Below are 18,921 nucleotides of genomic sequence, written 5' to 3' on the forward strand. Positions count from 1 at the left end.
TTTTTCACCATTGAATTTCATTTTGTTAGATAGTGCCCAGTGTTCAAGTCTGTCCAGATCCTTCTGTATCTTAAGCCTGTCTTCTGGAGTGTTGGCTATTCCTGCCAGCTTGGTATCGTCTGCAAATTTGATGAGTTCCCCATCTATCCCCTCGTCCAAATCGTTGATGAAGATGTACAATTCAAGGTGTTGGTCATCACCTTTAAAACTCTTCGTGGCACGGGTCTGGGTTATCTGAGGGACTTTCACATCCCAATGAGACTGATCTCCCCCACTCATGCTGGCAGAAGGAGAATGCTGTGGGTTTCATTGGTCAAGTAATTTCAGCTGGCGCAGTCCAGGAAAAGAGCCTTTTCTGCTGTGGCACCTGCCCTTACCTATAAGGGGAGATCCATTCCCATCCTCATCCATAAGGGCCTGAAGAGCTGGCTATGCCAGTTGCCTCAATGGGTGTGTGTGTGATGGTGGATTAAGGGAAGACCCCACTTCCCCTCCCACATGCATCCTGCTTCTTTCCATCTTTCTAACTGTAATTTGTTACTGTCATTAGGAATATTTATTGTTCATGGTTTTATTAGTTTTTAATGTTTCTAAGCCACCCAGAGTCGACAGGGGCAGCAAACAAATCAAATAAATGGATTAGGTGTAATTTGGCTTCCTAACCTAAAATAGAATAAATACTTCTGAGCTCCTTTTAACAACTGTGTGAAAGTGGAAGGGAATAGCTGAGTGAAATATTTTGTGGCTTATCCTAATAATACTAACTGGTTTTGCTGTACATCAGATGAACCCTAAGATGAAATGCTTTCTATTACTCCAAAGAACTTGCAGTGCAGAATGAATTTATGCAGGCATGAGTTCATTTTACCAGAGAATCTAATGAAGTACACTTTAGGCTACATATATTTATATCATCATTTATCATATAAAATGTCTTCAATATTTAACATACCTATTTTGTTCTCTACCTTGCTTCCTGGAAAGACAAACTATACTAAGGAACCTTTTGCCATTGAGTATTATACTCTGGAATAAATTGCTGATCCTTTTGTTTAAGGATAGAGGGTTCCTAGAAATATGAACCATTGAATGCATGTTTAGAATTGTGATAGTAATGTCTCCTTTTAGCCTGTTTTGAGCAAATCAGAGAAAATTGTTGGCCATCACGTAGTACCTATCTAGTATTTATCTATGGAGGATTACAGGGCTCAAAATGCCATATATATTCATGAAAAAATGCTGAGCCAAATCCCTTTAGTTTGAACTAGTAAGTCATATAAAAGAGTGACTTGGGGAGATACATTTTTTGTACATTTGCCCTATAATGCTATAAATATATTAAAAAATCTGCAAAACTTTACAAGTGCAGTCAGTCATTTTTTGATATTAATACCAAGGAGGGTGAAAGCAAAACACAAAAGGAATTACTGAATTGTAATATAAAATTTACCTGCAGAGAAGTTTTCTTTTCAAAATAAACATTTTTTTAAAAAAAAATGTTTGTTTTTGAAAATGTTACTTCTGAATTGTTGCTAATTTTTTGCCTTAACTGAAAACATTCTATTTTAATTCACTGAGTGTTAAAAAATAACATTTTTAAGTTGTTCAAAACTGTTTGTTTTTTTTTTAGGAATTGTAGCCTAACTTTCCCTCCAGCTCAAAACATTTATAGTAGACCTGTATAACAAAGATTTATACGAATTCTATCAATTATCATGATAACCATGAACAAAAATGTAGAAGAGTCTTGTGCTGTTGAAGAAAGATGAAGAGTAAATCAGATTGAGCATAAGAACCCATATTTGGGATTACATTTTGCTGACAATGGAGTGAAACATCCTTATTTCTTGGACCATCTGCAGTTGCCCATCATCCAGTTTCTGGTTTAGGGCAATCCGATCCTACTGGGAAAGGATGAACTGCAGGGTCACTGTGAGGAATATTCTCATATTTGACAGATAAGAGTTGTTCAAATTCGCTCAGAGTTGGACTCGGATGGGCAAGGCCTTATGTAGTTAGTTATTTGGAGTGAGTGTAGTCCTGTGTTTCCTGAGGAAGTAAAGAGGGTTCTCCAGTCTCTTAGCTCAGCTACCTGTTTGTTAGATCCAGGTCCCTTCTGAGGGGTGAAAGTCATGCAAGAGATGACCTGTAATTAGGATCATACAATGTCTTAAGGGGAACACCACTTAAATTCTTTAAGGAAAGACGATATAGTCCCTTTAGCCTAGAAAGAGCTTGTTGGTACACCCTCTCCTCAAGGAGACACTGGACCCAACAGTCCTGGTATCAACCTGCAAACTTACGGTCTTCAGGACCACTACATGCTTCTAACTTGTCAACAGTGTGGGAGACAGAGAGGGGAGAATTCTGAATCCACAGGTGTCCTTATCAGTGTGAGAGTTGGAGCCATTGAAGAGTTGTTTTGGCAAACTAAAATTTCTTCTCATAATAATTACTGAACAATATATTAGACAATGTGACCCGAACCTGTCAGAGAGGGGAGGGAAAGTTCCATCCTTTTAATTAACTGCTTCCTACCATTTCCTCAGAGTTAGCTTTCTTTTAACCCTACCGGTTTGTATATCCTCAATACAATAATCATTAGAGGACACAATGGTTCTGGTGTTCTGCTTTGGATGGGCTTTTCAGCCTGAGGTTGACACCTGGACAAGTATCATTCAGCGTCCCCTTTTATAGAGGAGGTCAGGCTTCAGCTCTAGAGAACCTGAAGAAAGCAGATTATTTGGACTTGTTTCATGTCAGCGTTTAGTACAGAGACTGAATTGGTTGTGCTTTTGATGACTTGTGACAAAACCAGGATGGTTTTAGTTAGGCATGTTCTCCCTGCTATTCCACATCACCATGAAACTGCTGGGTGAGATCATCTGTTGGATTGAGTATGGTGATAATGTTCAATTATATAACTTAGCCTCAGGCCTTGTAAATGATGTTATTGATGTCCTGTCCCAGTTCCTGGAGGCTGTGTGGATTCGGCTGGGAAGGGACAGACATAGGCTCAATCCCAGCTGGGGAGTCTCCATCTTTAGTTTTGGATTCAGTTACACTTTCCTATTCAAGACTGGTGCACAATTTGGAATAATTTTGGACTCGCGGCTTCTGCATGAAAAGCAGATGGCAGCCAATGGAGAAAGGATCTTTGCAAAGGTTCATCTTATGTGCCAGTTGTACCCATTTCTGAATCAAAAGGCCCTTCATATGGTCAGTAATGTCCTAGGCATCTAAAGAATAGATTATTGCAAATGCAGTTACTTGGGGCTGCTCTTGAAGATCACTCAGAAGCTACAGCTAGTCTGTAAGCATGGGCAGTAATAAGCATGCTGCAATACAAATAGTCTTAACATTATGACCAGTTGCTTATCAACCAAGCCCAAGAAAAGTGCTTATGACTCAGATTCAAAATTCTGATATCCGCAGTCATGTGACCATAATTTGTGATTTTCTTTTTTTGCTGGAAACTGGCGCTTATTTTCAGTTTCCAGCAAAAAATGCTGATTGCAATTATGGATTTGCTTAATGACCACTGCAAACAAAAGTCATAAAATCGGGTTAGTCCCTTAATAACCAGCACAGCTTACAACTATAATTCCAGGCTCAATTATAGTAAATTGAGGACTATCTGTATGCCCATTGCTCTATGAGCTGCACTTGTTTGGGTTCTGTAATTAGTAATTCACTGATTACTAATTTCTAATACTACCTATAAAGGAACACACACATGTGTACTAACTACCATGTAGATAACAGTTGGTAATCTTATCTTTTTTCAGGTTTAAACATTTCTGTTTGTTTAATAATTGTGAAGAAATACCTGTTATATTACTTCATCTTATGGTTATCTATTAGCAGGCACAAGGTAGTCTGGACTAGTCTCAATAGAAGTATATTGATGATTGCCGCCTAGCGTCAATGTGGATAAATTTAATAATAAATACATTTTATATTTATCACAAGCATTTTTTTACAGTGAAGCAGTCAATGCTGCTTAGAATTTCCAATTAATCTTCACAACTATTTGTGAAGTATTGTGACGTATTCTCTGTTAATTCTAGATTACTCGCTGGGTTTCATTTCATGCCTATATGTTAGCCCAGTGCTGAAGTGGAGCATGCTGCTTGCAACTTCAGTGTGGAAGGAAGGCCATTTATACACTCCTGTGCCTGACTCATGTTTCAAGCAGGAGTTTGCATTCATTCTTAAAAACAGGTATTGGAGTGTTTTGGTTCATGGAAGACTATGAACATACCACCGGGATGTTACAGATCACCAGCCATTTGGGAATTTAGAGAGGAAGAGGATGTCATTTGATTCTAGAATTTTGTGAGATTCAGCAGCAAGCCTTGCGTACCTTTCAGATATGTATGTTTAAAAATGATTTCATACCTTCCTTCGTTTCTTCAGAGGCTTCTTGACCTTTAAAAGACAGCTGCACGTAAACAGTGGTCCTGTTTCAAATGAAATTCAAATAACTGAATCCTTAATCTGTCTGTGAAGTCAAATACAAAGCATTCTCACAGGTATTGTTCGATAGTTGTAACGCTGTTTGTTTTCACAAACCGGGATTTCATAGTTTCACAGTGGACAACCGCTGAGAGAAGGCCCTAACCTTTTGATTTCAAAGGAGCTGTGGTTTCCACTGGTGCCTCCCTGGCTAATGTAAGAAAGGTGTTTTGCCATAAACGCTTCTGAGATATTTGGTAAGGTTGGGCAGCGGCTGCCCCAACCAGGAAGCCCGTTGTCTGCCTCTAAAGAAAATAGCAAGTTACAAAATGAAAGCATCAAAGAGCCAACAGGATGCGGTCCCAGGAGTCTCTTCTGCATGTGGGTCCGTCTTGAAAGTTAGCACTGAGTGAAGAGTGACCTTAAAACTCGCTTTATTCAAACAGACTGGGCTCAGGTTTAAAGTTCAAGGCATTTTGTTTTTTCACCTGTTTCCTACAGTTTTCAGGAACTTCTAAAGAATTAATATGTAACTATATCTGGTCACTGAGCCAACAGTGAACACTTTTTTTTTTTCTCCCAGAGAAAGTAGTTTAAAAAAAAAAGATAGAAAACTAAGATACTGTGTTGCAACACAGTAAAAATGGGTGAATTGGGATCTTTATAGAGCCATCAGTACTTCATCTTCTGCCCAACGGATCTAGGGATTTCCTATGTATCTCATATGGGGCATATTTTAATAATTTAAAATTTAAATAATTTCCCTTTGATTACTTGGTTTAAGAAAAAAAAATAGGACAGAGAGATGCTGGTGTTTCTGCTTTGTCTGGCTGCAACCACAGGACACATATACAGGTATTCCTAGACGACGACCACAATCGATAACGGTCATAAGTTGCACCCACATCACCAGCTTCAATTTTACAATGCTTTTTATGTGGCAGTTAAGCAAATCTGCAGTCATTAAGTGAACATCTCGGTGAGATGGGCAGCAAACATTTAATAAATAATAATAGTAAGTGCAAACCCATTCTTCCAAATGAGCATTATTTTTTTCAGAAATAAAAAAAATCCAGAAATTGTTTTTTTTAAATAATAATAATAATAATAAACCACAGTTATATGACCGGTACAAGTGGTCATAAAGGGGAACCAGTCACCAAGTTCCAGAAATGCAGTGGGGGGAGGGAGTTGGCAGGACATAACGTGCTTTATGATCTATAAAGCGCTCATTTATAAGCGACCAGTGATATAAGCGACCAGCCAATCCCTGGATATTCTTATAAAACTGAATAACAAAATCATATGAAAGTATGTCCATTTCAGCTTTTATCTTATGAAAGACAGCTTATCAGAGTGATGGCAAACCTTTTAGAGACCAAGTGCCCAAAAACTGGCCCCGCCCCCATTCCACCCCCTGCTCTGCCCCCCTGTCCCCCACCCTGCCTGCCTGCAGGGCCACTCACCACCTCCAGGGCCCACTGCAGATTGCCCAGGCAGCCCAGCAGCGCCATGGCAGCCACGCCCTCTGCCTATGCCCCGCAGCATCAACTGTGCGGGATGGGGCGTGAGGGTAGAGTCTTGTCTACTCTGCCTGGCTGCCATATCCTTGTCTGCGCTGCTCCATGTGGGCCACATTCGGGGGCGACTCTCCTTCAGGGGGGCTGCTGGTGAGGAGGTCGTGAGGGGAGGCAAGGCTGGGGCAATGGTACGTGTGCCCACAGAGAGGACTCCAAGTACCGCCTCTGGCACGCATGCCATAGGTTCGCTAACACTGGCTTATCACATCAAATTTCTAGCTCTTGGTTATTGATGGCTGTTATTTTTTTTTTAATTTTTGCTGGACATGGTGTATTTGGTTTGGCTGAGTGAGGAAATAGAGGCAGAGAACAAAAAATCTGAGCCTTTTTGCTAATATATTGCTCTTCGTTTGATATAAGCAAAATTTTAAAAACTACAATCCAAAATATTGTGCCAATATTCTTGCTAGAAAGTCTTGTATTATATTGTAAATTATCATTTTTATGCTTGCAATATTATTAAATATCTACAGTACGCTAGCCTGATTGACAGATCAGTCAAGTTTAAATCTGAGGTTTCTTCTGGGGATGAATAAATGTAGATTTACATCAGTCTTTTAAGTCCTTTGGATTTAAGTTAGTTCACTCTGCTTGATTCCCAAATAATGGCAGAAAAATGTGGAAAATGTAACACTGCAGTGATTCAGTAACAGCTATTATGCTAAACACGGGCATTTCCTAGTACTGCATTACATTTTTGCAAAACAAGAAAAAAAATCCAGGAGAAACCAAACAATGAGTGGACAGCTTGTCCTCCAGTGTCTCTGGCAGGATTCAGTGACAGCTCATTTCCCCATTAGTGCCTTATAGCATCTCTTAGAGTCTAGCTTTTGCATCAAAACAACAGACTTTCTATCACTTCAGGGATGGTTCCGGGATGTTATATTAGTTCCCCACTAACAGTGTATTTATAAATAAATTAGCTGCAATTTTTAATAAAAGTTTTAATAAAAGAAAAAATAATAAAAGCAAAAACATGCTCTGCTGTTGACTAGTTACAGCTGCTATTAATCCGCTTCAATACTCTTAAGAGGAATTACTGAATTAGTAGCTTGAAATAAAATGCATCCTAACAGGTCTGAATGAATGATCCTAATTAAAGTTTTTCAATTATTTTAATTTGTTCCCTCCTCCACCCCAATGTACTCCATTTCACTTTTTAAATTATTGTTACTTTTCCTTCCTCAGGTAAATAAGCCTTACCAGCAGTTGGATAGGCTGTCAGTTGTAGTTAAAAGAAATTACTTGAAAAAAATGACACATAGATTTCACTCATTTTCCCAGGATATTAAACTTTAATGGCTGAAGTATGAATATTTCATGACAGAATCTTTTCAATAAGTTGTTTTGTCCTGAAGTATATTGTGAGGCCTAATTTCTGACTAGTCAGAACTAGTTAAATACTGTAGTTGCCAACTTTTTTCTTTAGAATACAAATTAGGACACAACTATCTCTGCTGTTACATATTTTATTTATGCTGCCCAGTTTTTTTTTTTACTATCATTGTATAAAATTAAGCACCAGCTATTGTTATTTCCTCTTGCCACAAGATGAATAATTAGCCTTTCAATAGAGGTGAAGTGATTGTTTTATTTATTTAATTTTATTATTCTATTTCTATAAACTACCCTTTCAAGCCAAGTAACTCTAGGCAGTGTACCATTCTAAAACTATAAAACAGTTAAAACAATAAAGCATCCAAAAAAAAAAAAAAAAAACCCAATCACAATCCTGGAGCAATAGAAAAGTTAACATCCACATTTGTGTACATTAATCTGGTTAACAACAACAGCATGGTATCCTTTTGCACAAAAAGATACAATTGCAAGCAATTTGGCCACCTGGAATTTTTTTTTCCAATAGCTGAAATCGTGATTGCAGGATACAGCAATGACTGGGGGGAGAAATCTGTTTTAAACAATGCCTGCAGATTAGCCCAAGGAACAGGAGGCAGAAGGTTGCTTGGGATGGGAAGCACCAGGATCCCCTGCTTTGCTCCATGCAAAAGAGAAAGAAGGCAGAAGAAGCTCCAGATGCCACGCTTCTTCTCCCCACCCACTACTACCCAGAATCAGCGGTAGCTGTGGGGGGGGGGAACATGAGCTGGTTGGTTTTCCATTGAAGGGAAAACAGAATATGATTGTTGCTTTTTCTGCATCCAAGCCAAAGCTAAATCACCAAAGAAGACCAGAGATGGTCCTGAAACAACCAAAGTCATGCACACATAAGGCTACGGGATTGTTACCAGTACTTGCATGTAATTCCCCATTAATTAAACACCACCGGGAAGATGCTGCCTGAACATCTAAGCCAGGGGTGTCAAACTGCTGGCCCGCAGGCCAGATGCGTCACATGGAAGCCGCGCCCACCCCATTGCCGGCAATGGCAAAACCGGCCCGATACGTTGCGCAACGTCATGTGACATCGCGAGTTTGACATGCCTGATCTAAGCTAAACAGTGCAATTAAAATGTAACATATATTTCAGTACTTGATTTCCCATTGTGGTGTTTCATTTTTTTATATTTTTGTTTTGATTTGTAGAGGGCAATAAAATGAATATCTGTGGCATAAAATCCAGATCAGAATTCTGTTGTGAAATCACATCTGTGAGAGAAACCAATATTCTGTGAGGTCACTTAAATCAATATTTGACCAGCATTTGACCATGAAATTCCTATTATTTAAATCATAATTTAACTGTGTTTTAAAGTAGAGTTAAATGACTCCCACTCAAATTCTAACAAGAACCCCGCCCCACAAAACAACAGTCCTAAACTCCCCTCTGAGAGCCAGTTTGGTGTAGCGGTTATGGTACCAGTATAGAACCAGGAGATCATGAGTTCCTTTAGCCACAAAGCCAGCTGGGTGACCTTGGGCCATCACATTTCCTGAGCTATGGGCAAACCATTTCCAAAAATATTGCCAAGACAAATAGGCACTCCTCAGAACCCATGAACAACCTGAAGTCATACCCATATTGAGTCTTCTGGCCTCTTACAGCTGGATATTTCCTGGTCATTTCATCTCTCTTTTGATGCCTGAATGACACAGCAGCAAGAACAAAGTATCTATCACGTCCCCCTTTTTCTTAAGCTCTGGCATATTTCACAAAGTGGTGTCCTGCTTCTGCTATACCAGGACACCAGTCTGATTGTGAACATTTCAAGAATGGAAGAGAAGCTGCTGAGCATTGTGGTTATGTGTACAACCCATATTCATCTTGTATGCTTGGTCTCAGAATTCAAAGCAACTAGGGCAGGGGTAGGTAACCTTAGCTCTTTTATGACTCGTGGACTTCAACTCCCAGAATTCCTGAGCCAGGGAATGGGAAGGCTGAGCAGGTAACTGAAGGATTTCTGCTACAAACATTGGTCTTATTTTAAGTTTTAATTTCCTGACCGGCTATTTACTTCTATAAAATAGATTGCCAATAATTGCGATCTAAAAGGGAAACTATATTCCCATATTTAAGCAAAGCCTTGGAGACTTTTTTGCCTCTTGGAATCAGTTCTGTAACAGAAATAACCAGGGCTTCATTTCTTTATGATACGTGAAGATGAAGCTTTCTTCTGCTTTTTGGGGGGAGGAAAAAAAACCTTCATGTTCCCAATGAAGAAATTGCATAATGTAAACAGATATGAAGATTTGCAAACAGATATGAAGATTTCAGTGTACATTTTTAATTCCTTTTTTTATACTTACTCTGGCAAATGACCTCTTGATTGTGAACAATTTGTTTTACAATTTTCCCATTTAGAATTCAAAGTGAACAGGAGTCCCAAATGGGAAGTGATTGCACATATAACTCTGATTCTTTTTCAGTCCTCGGTGGGCAAAAATTTCTTCCTGAAGGGTCTGCATTTCTTACTCAAATCACTATCTGAAAAATAATGATATTTTTGTTCCAAAACAAAAACAACCATCATTAAATTCTTATCTTTGTGGAAGAATATAACACCCCTGAACTATTTCATGAGAGGAAAAAAGAGAAATATTTTGGAAGAAGGTTAAATGTAAATAAGCTAAATGTTTATGAAACAGATCAAATCATTATAATGTCTTGAAAAGAAGGCATCATCATTATACTGCCTTGGTTTTCAACTAGTGAGAATATCACTAGAACAGTGGTGGCGAACCTATGGCACGAGTGCCAGAGGCGGCACTCAGAGCCTTTTCTGTGGGCACATACACCATTGCCCCAGCCCCACCTTCCCTCACGGCCCCCTTCTCACCAGCAACCCCCCTGGAGGAGAGTCGCCCCTGAGCGCAGCCCACACGGAGCAGCACAACCAAGGACATGGCAGTTGGGCAGTGGGGACAAGGCTCCGCACTCATGGCCTGTCATGCGCAGGTGATGCTGGGGGCGTGGGCGGAGGGCGTGGTTGCCATGGCACTGCTGGGCCACCTGGGCAATCTGCAGCAGGCCGTGGAGGTGGTGAGTGGCCCTGCGGGCAGGTGGTGCAGGGGCAGAACAGAGGTGGAGCATGTGGGGTGGGGTGGAGTGGCAGGGAAGGGAGCGGAGTGGGGGGTGGGGCCAGTATTTGGGCACTCAGTCTCTAAAAGGTTTGCCATCACTGCACTAGAATATCACTAGAACTAAAGGGAATATTCTTCTGTTAATGACTTCATGGCTAAGGAACTAGGGAACAGATTGATACTTTCATACTCTGCTAGAAACTTCCAGACTCTTTTATGAGATGAAATTTGAGAAGGGGAGAAACAAAATGAATAAATATGTTGAATGTAGGTTGAGAAGACCCTGATCAAAGGCAGTTGCTATAGTGTGGTCTTCTATGCTGTTTGCTACTTTGGCTTTGTCATTGTCAACTTGGGCCTACATCAATGGTGGGATTTCAGCCGGTTTGTACCACTTCGGCAGAACTGGTAGCTAATTTGTTGTTGCCCAGGCCCAGAATGGACTTCTGGAAGCAGCATCCACACAGAGAAGCGGTTGTTCACATATTTGAATCCTACTACTGGCCTACATTAATAATCACTGTATTCTAAAGTCTTACATAGCATAAATTTTCATATGTTTTCCTAAAGATTTCTGAGAATTATAGTTTGAAAGGCATAAGAATTCATTAAATGGGGCCAAAAAAATTACGTTTTAGCCTAAGGGTACATCCAGGACTAAGGTAAACTCCATGTCTATCAATATGCATAGTTACAAAAATTAATCTCCTTTCACAGTTATATAGCCGTAAACTGACATATATATATAAACATCTTCCCAAGATATGCATAACCTTCTCCATGCAGTTAACTGACACCTAAGTGCATACATGTGCAAACCAAGTTTTTTATTAGGAGGAAAGATGCAGCTCCAGAGACTAAAAATATCTAAAAATATTGTTCTGGGTTTGGTTGGTTGTTCATTTTGCTTGGTTAATTTGTTTCATTGCCACTTATAAGCATTTTGGACCATTAGAAGGCCAATTTTAGTTCAGACAATTGCAATACACAACACATGTTCTAACAAATGAATGAGAGCAGAAAAAAAGGATTTGGAAGAAGTGTAATTAAGCGCAGGTTCAGGTGCACTGTCCACCATTTAAAGCAGGGCTCTCCAATCTTGGCAACTTTTAAGTCCTGTGGACTTCAATTGCCAGAATTCCCCAGCCAGCCAGGCTTAACCATATTGGCTTGGGAATTCTGGGAGTTGAAATCCACAAGTCTTAAAGTTGCCAAGGTTGGACACCACTGTTTCAAAGTATCTCCATTACCTTTTACTGCCCTACTAGCCTCCAGATGGTTGAATACAATTATTATAGTTATCACTGCCATCTGGGCTAATGGGATGGGTTATAGTCTAACATATTTAGAGGACATTAGCCTGAGAAAGGCTATTCTGCACCTGATAATTAGAGATTACATTGTTGTGCTAGAAAAGCAGATATGGTCTTTCCTGGACAATTTTTGGCAGAGCAAAATCCTGAAAGCATCAGATATATTGAGCTTTAGTTAAACAAAACCACTGGAGAGAAAGGGGGATATTACTGGATCTTGTGACTTTAATAAATATAAGGGCTTTTCTTTTTTGTGTTAGAAAAGCTGCTTTGAACGTGGGATATAATATACCCACAGAGAAGATGAAAGTCAACCCCTATTTCTGTTAGTGGCATTTTCTTCTCTATTAAAAACAATATGTCTTGTTAAATTCACTGACAAATAATCTCAGTGGCTGAACTAGGTTCAGCATTGCTCAAAACACATTTTGCATTCTTTATTTGAAGTATTGATATTTCACCATTCAGTCATGTCTGACTCTTGGTGACTTGGTAGGCAAGTGCTCTCTATGCTTAGAAGTATTAGAAAACTTGTTTCACTTATGGATGAAAATGCACCTCAAGAGGTCACCAGATGTTACATCCCTTAATCTTCTGTATGTGAAAAGTATATGGAGCCCTGTTATTCCATGCATTTTCTTGTGTAGAGAAAGACAGCTAACCTATGTGTCTATCTTCCCTTTCATCCTTCAATACTGAAAAGATAAATGACCCCAAATGGCTAGTGGACTGAAGACCTGATATAACTTGCAATCTCTGAACAAACTGTTTACAGACGTAAATTATGTCTGGAGGATCACAATCAGATAATTTACTTTTTTAGATTTATTTTTAAATTCCATCTTTATTATTTTTATAAATAAGGTGACAAACATACATACTACTCCTTCCTCCTATTTTCCTCACAAGAAATACACATTCCCTGTAATGTGAGTTGGGATGAGACTAACTGGCCCAAAGTCACCTAACTGGCTTTAATGCCTAAGGTGGAAATTGGACTCAAGTCTCCTGTTTTCTAGCCTGGTGCCCATTAGACCAAACTGGCTCACTATTTATTATAACTGTTGACCTTTATTTTAAAAAAGTATGAAAAGCTCTTATATCTCAATTTCTTTATTATTTTGCTTTTTCTTCTTGTTTTTTTTTCTTTGTTCCATTTAATTATGTAAAGGCACAGTTATGATTCTGCAGACATAAGTTCTTCAAATTGTCCTGATCTTTGCTGAGATGTCAAAATTCTTTTGATGAATATTTGTAGAGACTAGGAATTTAAAGATCTTTAATAACTGTTTGTAATAAGTGGTTTATTTGGAGGAACGTGCTAAACCATTCTCAACTGGGCACAGTTACCTGATTGCAGGGAGAAAGTGTAGGTACAGAAAGCACTGGAATCACATACATGGCTGCTTAACCCAATTCATAAGACTTTTTTGGGCAGTTGCAGGACCCACTAGAACAGCGGTTCTCAACCTGTGGGTTGCGACCCCTTTGGGGTCGAACGACCATTTCACGGGGGTCGCCAAACAACGCATTCCACCATTTTTTTCCCCTTTTCCTTAGCTGTGCTACTCCCTTTTATTCTATTGGCTTTTGAAAGCCAATAGAATAGACTCTCTTGAATAGAGTCTAATTCTATTGGCTTTCAAAAGCCAATAGGAATTGTCCAGGCTGTCTCTGCCCTGCTGAGCCCGCCAAAAGTCCCATTCTGCAAATGGTGCTGCAAGTTGTCTGCAGCGAAGGCGAGCTGTCTGGACCCCTCCCTGCTGAGCAACTACTAAAAATGTAAGTAAAAGAGGGCCAGGGGGTGGGAGGCCGGCGGGCGCAGGGAGGGTTGCTGGCACGCGTGGGGCCCGGCGGGTGCCTTACCTCCCTTGGGCTGGGCCAGCTGGTGGCCCAGCCGGTGGTCGGCCTGCTCCGTCTCTGCCGCTTGCCAGCTATACCTCGGCCGGCGCAGGGGGCGGCACCACACATGCGTGGTGCTCCCAGGCAGGGAAAGTCCTTGACTTACGACCGGTTGGGTAGTCCTCGATTTATGACCAGTTGGGTAGTCCTCGACTTACGACCGGTTGGGGTCGCAGCATTAAAAAGGTTGAGAACCACTGCACTAGAACGTTATAAACAAACTTATTACAACTAGGAAGTTGTCTAGTATCCACAACAATAATCAACTACTCATTATGTTCACTGTAGTGAAAAGCTTTTGGAAATTTTAACACAAATGTGAGAAATAGCAGTTTATACCCTTGGCTTGTTTTAAGCAAGTGCATTTACTGCTGACAGAGAATTAAATGCAAAAATCAATATTTTCTTGCTTTCTTTCAGTCCCCTCAGTTGGAAAAATGGTCCGGGTGTTTGTCTATGGAACACTAAAGAAAGGCCAGCCAAACTATCCCCACATGATAAATGGGGTTCATGGGACATCCCAATTCCAGGGCAGAGGACTTACAGTGGAGAAATACCCACTAGTGATTGCAGGCAAATACAATATTCCTTATTTGCTGAATAATCCGGGAAAGGGGCACCGTGTCACTGGAGAAATATATTTTGTTGATGATCAGATGTTGCAATTCCTTGATGAATTTGAAGGATGCCCAAACATGTATCAGCGTACTCCAGCAAAAGTTGAGGTACTTGAGTGGGAAAATAAAAGTAGCACATCTGAAAGAATATCACCAATTAAAAACATTCTGGAATGTTATGTGTATAGTACTACTACTTATCAGCCAGAATGGATGCATCTCCCTTACTATGATAACTATGATTCTTTTGGGAAGCATAATCTTTCCTACGTCTTACGAGAAAGCAGAGAATAAAAGTGGAAAATCAAACAATGCTTCCAGCTATGAACACCTACCCAGATATTGAAGAACATCTTTACTATTTTATACTAAAATGCAGTCCTAATTTACCTCTTCAGAATATAATTGAACTTGGTTTTAAACTTCATCTAGAAGACTATTTGTGGGCGTGTGCAAGTAAAACTTCCATACCAGCCAAAAATGGACCAAGGGAGAATGGGGGAATCCATTGAACAACAGAGAGATGCCTTCAGAATCCAACGATCTGCTTTCCAATGACTTCCAAATGAACAGGATGATGAAAGAATGATATGAATGCCAGCACTTATGAAACGAAACATTTGTCTTGCTAAGGTTAAACAGGGTAATTTAAATATTTCAATTATGTTAGAATACTACCAATATTCAGGTAGTCATATCACCTCCCACAATGAATGGGGGAACGGCATGAATGGAAGAGGAGGCAAAAGTGATAATAGGCCTTATATTTTCATTCCTTAGGGCCCATTTTTGGTTAATGAATACTGTATTTCTTACTCAGCTATTGATTTTATTATATATAAATTGCCTCCTAATGTCTTCTTCAGCTATTTAAAACTGTATTACTTATTGTTGGTTGAAAGTTCTGAATCATCAATATTTTGCATTTTTACCATCAATGCATAAGATTTTTATATCAGTGATATACCCATTTCTTTTTTGTCACTGACTTCTTGCAATGTATAATTTTCATACATCATGCTGGTTTTCTTAATATGAACCTTCTTAAAATTATTAATTGTATAGTACCAATGAGTTAAAAACTGACAAAATTCTTATATTACTACTGGTTTCAAATAATAAGGTAATATGTTCAAAACTTTCAGAATTCATGGATTTTGATATTGTCAAAAATCACTATTCTAGAGTTATAGGACCTGAAACATGTAGTCTCTTTCATTTTTTAAATGTGGCAAATTCACAAGTGCTAAAATAAATCTATAGCTGAATAAAAATACAGGTAGTCCTCGACTTATGACCACAATTGAGCCCAAAATTTATGTTGCTAAATGAAACATCTGCTAAGTGAGTTTTGCCCCCATTTTATGATGTTTCTTGCCATAGTTGTTAAGTGAGTGACTGTAGTTGTTAGTAACATGGATGTTAAGTGACTCTGGCTTCCCCATTGACTTTGCTTGTCAGAAGCTTACAAAAGGGGATCATGTCACCCCGCAGTACTTCCATCATCATAAATATGAGTCAGTTGTCAAGATCTGAATTTTGATCGCATGACCGTGGGGATGCTGCAACTGTTGGAAGCGTGGGAAATGGTCATGTCATTTTTTTCAGTTCCACTGTAAGTTTGAATGGTCGTTAAACGAACTGTTGTAAGTCGAGGATTACTTGTATTCAATTTAAGCATAAACAGGGTTTCCTGTACACCTAACCTTCCTTTACTCATTTTTATAAAAATGGTACAGTATGAGAACAGAGGACAATAGTACGTTGCCTTTTCATCTGCTGTAAGGGAAGGAGAGGCAGAGCCTGGAGCAGAGTCAAGAGAGGAACCAGCTTGGAGTCTACATACCCACAAGCAGTCCAAGTTCAGCCCCTCCTGAATTCCCTTAATTCTTTTTTTTTCCTTTCAAAAGTTTATTTAGTATCAAGCAAGAATAAACTTTGCTTAACACTACAGAACAATTCAAGACTCAAATTACAAAATACCAAATTATTTGCATTTGTGATCTCTTTCCCTTTTTACGCATGTTTGCAAGAGAAAAAAACTAGCAAAATAGTTGAAAGGTAAAACTAGAGAACAACTTAATTGTTGAAAACCTTTAAAATGAAAGGTTACGTCTAGGTTAAAATAATAGATTAACATGTTTAGTAAACATATCTGGTTTTAACACTAGTTAAAGGTTTTTTTTCTTTTTGTATTTTTTTAATCACTTATTTTCCTTTTTTTTTTTCTTTTTTTTTTCTCTCTCCCAAATTACAATCCAGAAATAAGAAAGCTCATTTCACGTGTCTTCCTTCCTGTACAGGTTTTTCAGTCAGCAAAAAATAGATTAAGCTCAGTCCGTCCATTCAGATTAAGCACTTTGATTTCAATAAAAAGGGATTGTTCATAGAAAAAAATTACTTTGAACAGTTTACAGGACTGGTGGAGATTGGGCAATTCACAACATCGGACAGAATAATCAGTATCTGGCATTCCCTTAATTCTTATCTACTGCCAATTTAGTGATGATGTTAATTGATTAGATTCCTGTGTGTGTGTGTGTGTGTGTGTGTGTGTATAAGCAATAAATCTGATTAACTGCAACTTGACTCTTTGTACTTTACATCTGCTACCTTAATAGCTCTCTGATAAGCTACTTGATCAAAAATTTCATCTGCATTCTTCATCTCTGTATATGAATCTGATAACATTTGAAAGGTGTCAAAATAGCTCAATTTTGTCTTTTCTTGGACTGAAGGGAAGGCCTCTCAGCTAGTCTCATAATGCCAACAACTGTTGTTCTATAGTCAAACATAAAAGTTGCTCTGAGAAAATATTTTCAATCTCATATATATGCACACACATCCACACACACACACACAATCTTAAAAACTTTAAACATTACACATAGTTTATATGCCAAAATGTTGATTGTATTAATTTTATCCATGTAAATAGATTTAATGAAAAGAATTACAAATTTCATATATACAAATATTTATAATGGAGTGAAGGGGAGTTTCAGGAAAATGTTAATTTAAATTATGAAAGATGACCTAAATCAACTAAATGCATTTTTGTTCTGTTGTTTGTAAAAAGGTATAGCAATAGTTGAGTTTACATAACTCTTTTGCTTTCATAAACATTCATTTTAATTTCTGGTTGACCATAAAATAGGCAGCTCCGACTGTTATAACTTTAGAAAGAAATTATTTATTCCAATTCTGCAAGTTTATCTCCTTCCGCAACAGTATCACCAATTTTGCAGTATACTGCTTTCACCTGCAACACACACACAAAAAATACATTGGTTCTAAACACATTTTTATTTCTAAATTGCAATTAGTTATACCTAGAGAATAGACTCTGCCAATGATTGGAGCGGCTTTGCCCAATTACCCTTCCTAGTCAAAGTGTCTTTTGTATATGTGTGGGGGGAGGTGTATGTATGTACGTATGTCTGTATGTATGAAGCCCCTTGTTGATGTGTGTATTTTTGAAGAAGTGACAGCCTCAGATTCTCAAGGAATAGATTTGGAGGGTTGCATCGCTCATGGCATTGCCCTGCACGAAGTCCCTTGCAAATGGGTATATGCTCCTAAGCTCATGCATAGTCAACCCCATATCAAATATATAAACAAACATGAAATTATTGATACCTTAAAAAAGTGTCCTTTGGAAGAACTTTAAACAAGTTCTGTACACTTTGCATGTTTTCATTTTTACCCAAGCACTGCATCAATACATGACTATATAGTCTTTGACACTATATATAATTTTCTGATCTGTTCTACCATTCTGTAGAAAGAAGGATGCAAGAAGCTCTATGGGGTAGCCCATATGGCCTTTTCCACCTTTTCTTGGTTTTAGTTGTGGCTTTTCTAAGCTCATGGCAGTATCTGAGATTCCATAATTCTGCTATCTTTATTATTTATTAATTAGATCAATTTACATCGCTGCGTACCTTACAATCCTAAACATTCCTTTTAGTGTTCTGAATGAACATGGAAATGTTTGCTGAGGTTATGAAGAAAAGTCAGGACATAAATCTAGCACAAACAAAATATGCTAGTCCAGTTGTAGCAAGCAAGGAATGACCTCATTCCAGTTCTATGAATGCACACGTTTTCCCATGTGCAGAATACATAAAAGTTTGGCTTTGCAAAAGATAGATCAACACACACTTTGTGGGACATAATGGGGCATGACCAAAATGAAGGCTGGAAAAAGCTTATCTAGAATCTCGCATGTAACATAGTTAAGTCCTCGATTTCCAAGCATTTGTTTAGTGACCGTTCAGTTACCACGGCATTGAAAAAAGTGACTTTTTTCTTACTTAATGATCATGGCAGCACCTCTGTGGTCCCTTGATCAAAATTGGCCATTTGGCAACTGGGATGTACTTAGGGCAGCTGCCCTCTCCCGGGGCCCTGTGATCACCATTTGCAGCCTTCCCAGATGTCATTCGATAAGCAAATTTGACGGGGGAAGCCAGATTCGCTCAGTGACCACACAATTCATTAACAACTGCAGTAATTTACTTAACAACTGTGGTAAAAAAAGGTCATAACATGGCAAAACTCATATAGCAA

General features: G+C 38.8%; 2 protein-coding genes across 5 annotated transcripts in view; one reads left to right on the forward strand and one right to left on the reverse strand.

The window, feature by feature from the left end:
• The window catches only part of GGACT (gamma-glutamylamine cyclotransferase), a 35,327-nt gene that overhangs the window by 2,918 nt on the left and 13,488 nt on the right, over window positions 1–18,921 (forward strand). The window contains exons 2-3 of one of the 4 annotated variants that reach the window (XM_039337760.1): window positions 4,071–4,535; window positions 14,153–15,739. The exons of 1 other annotated variant lie outside the window; for it this stretch is intronic. In XM_039337760.1, coding sequence (XP_039193694.1) covers window positions 14,170–14,643 — 474 coding nt within the window. In that variant the 5' untranslated portion in view covers window positions 4,071–4,535; window positions 14,153–14,169 and the 3' untranslated portion in view covers window positions 14,644–15,739. Of the gene's footprint in view, window positions 1–4,070; window positions 4,536–14,152; window positions 15,740–18,921 lie in introns of those variants that run through there. 2 more of the 4 variants (XM_039337761.1, XM_039337759.1) reach the window with 2 other exon arrangements.
• Window positions 16,250–18,921, reverse strand: part of PCCA (propionyl-CoA carboxylase subunit alpha) — a 243,730-nt gene continuing 241,058 nt past the window's right edge. Inside the window, exon 24 of the mRNA XM_039337756.1 lies at window positions 16,250–17,611. Within this exon, the coding sequence (XP_039193690.1) occupies window positions 17,543–17,611 (69 nt within the window). The 3' untranslated portion in view covers window positions 16,250–17,542. The remainder of the gene's footprint in view (window positions 17,612–18,921) is intronic.

Source organism: Crotalus tigris, unplaced genomic scaffold (assembly GCF_016545835.1).
Source record: "Crotalus tigris isolate CLP2741 ecotype Arizona unplaced genomic scaffold, ASM1654583v1 scf7180000017685.4511686, whole genome shotgun sequence".
Taxonomy (NCBI): domain Eukaryota; kingdom Metazoa; phylum Chordata; class Lepidosauria; order Squamata; family Viperidae; genus Crotalus; species Crotalus tigris.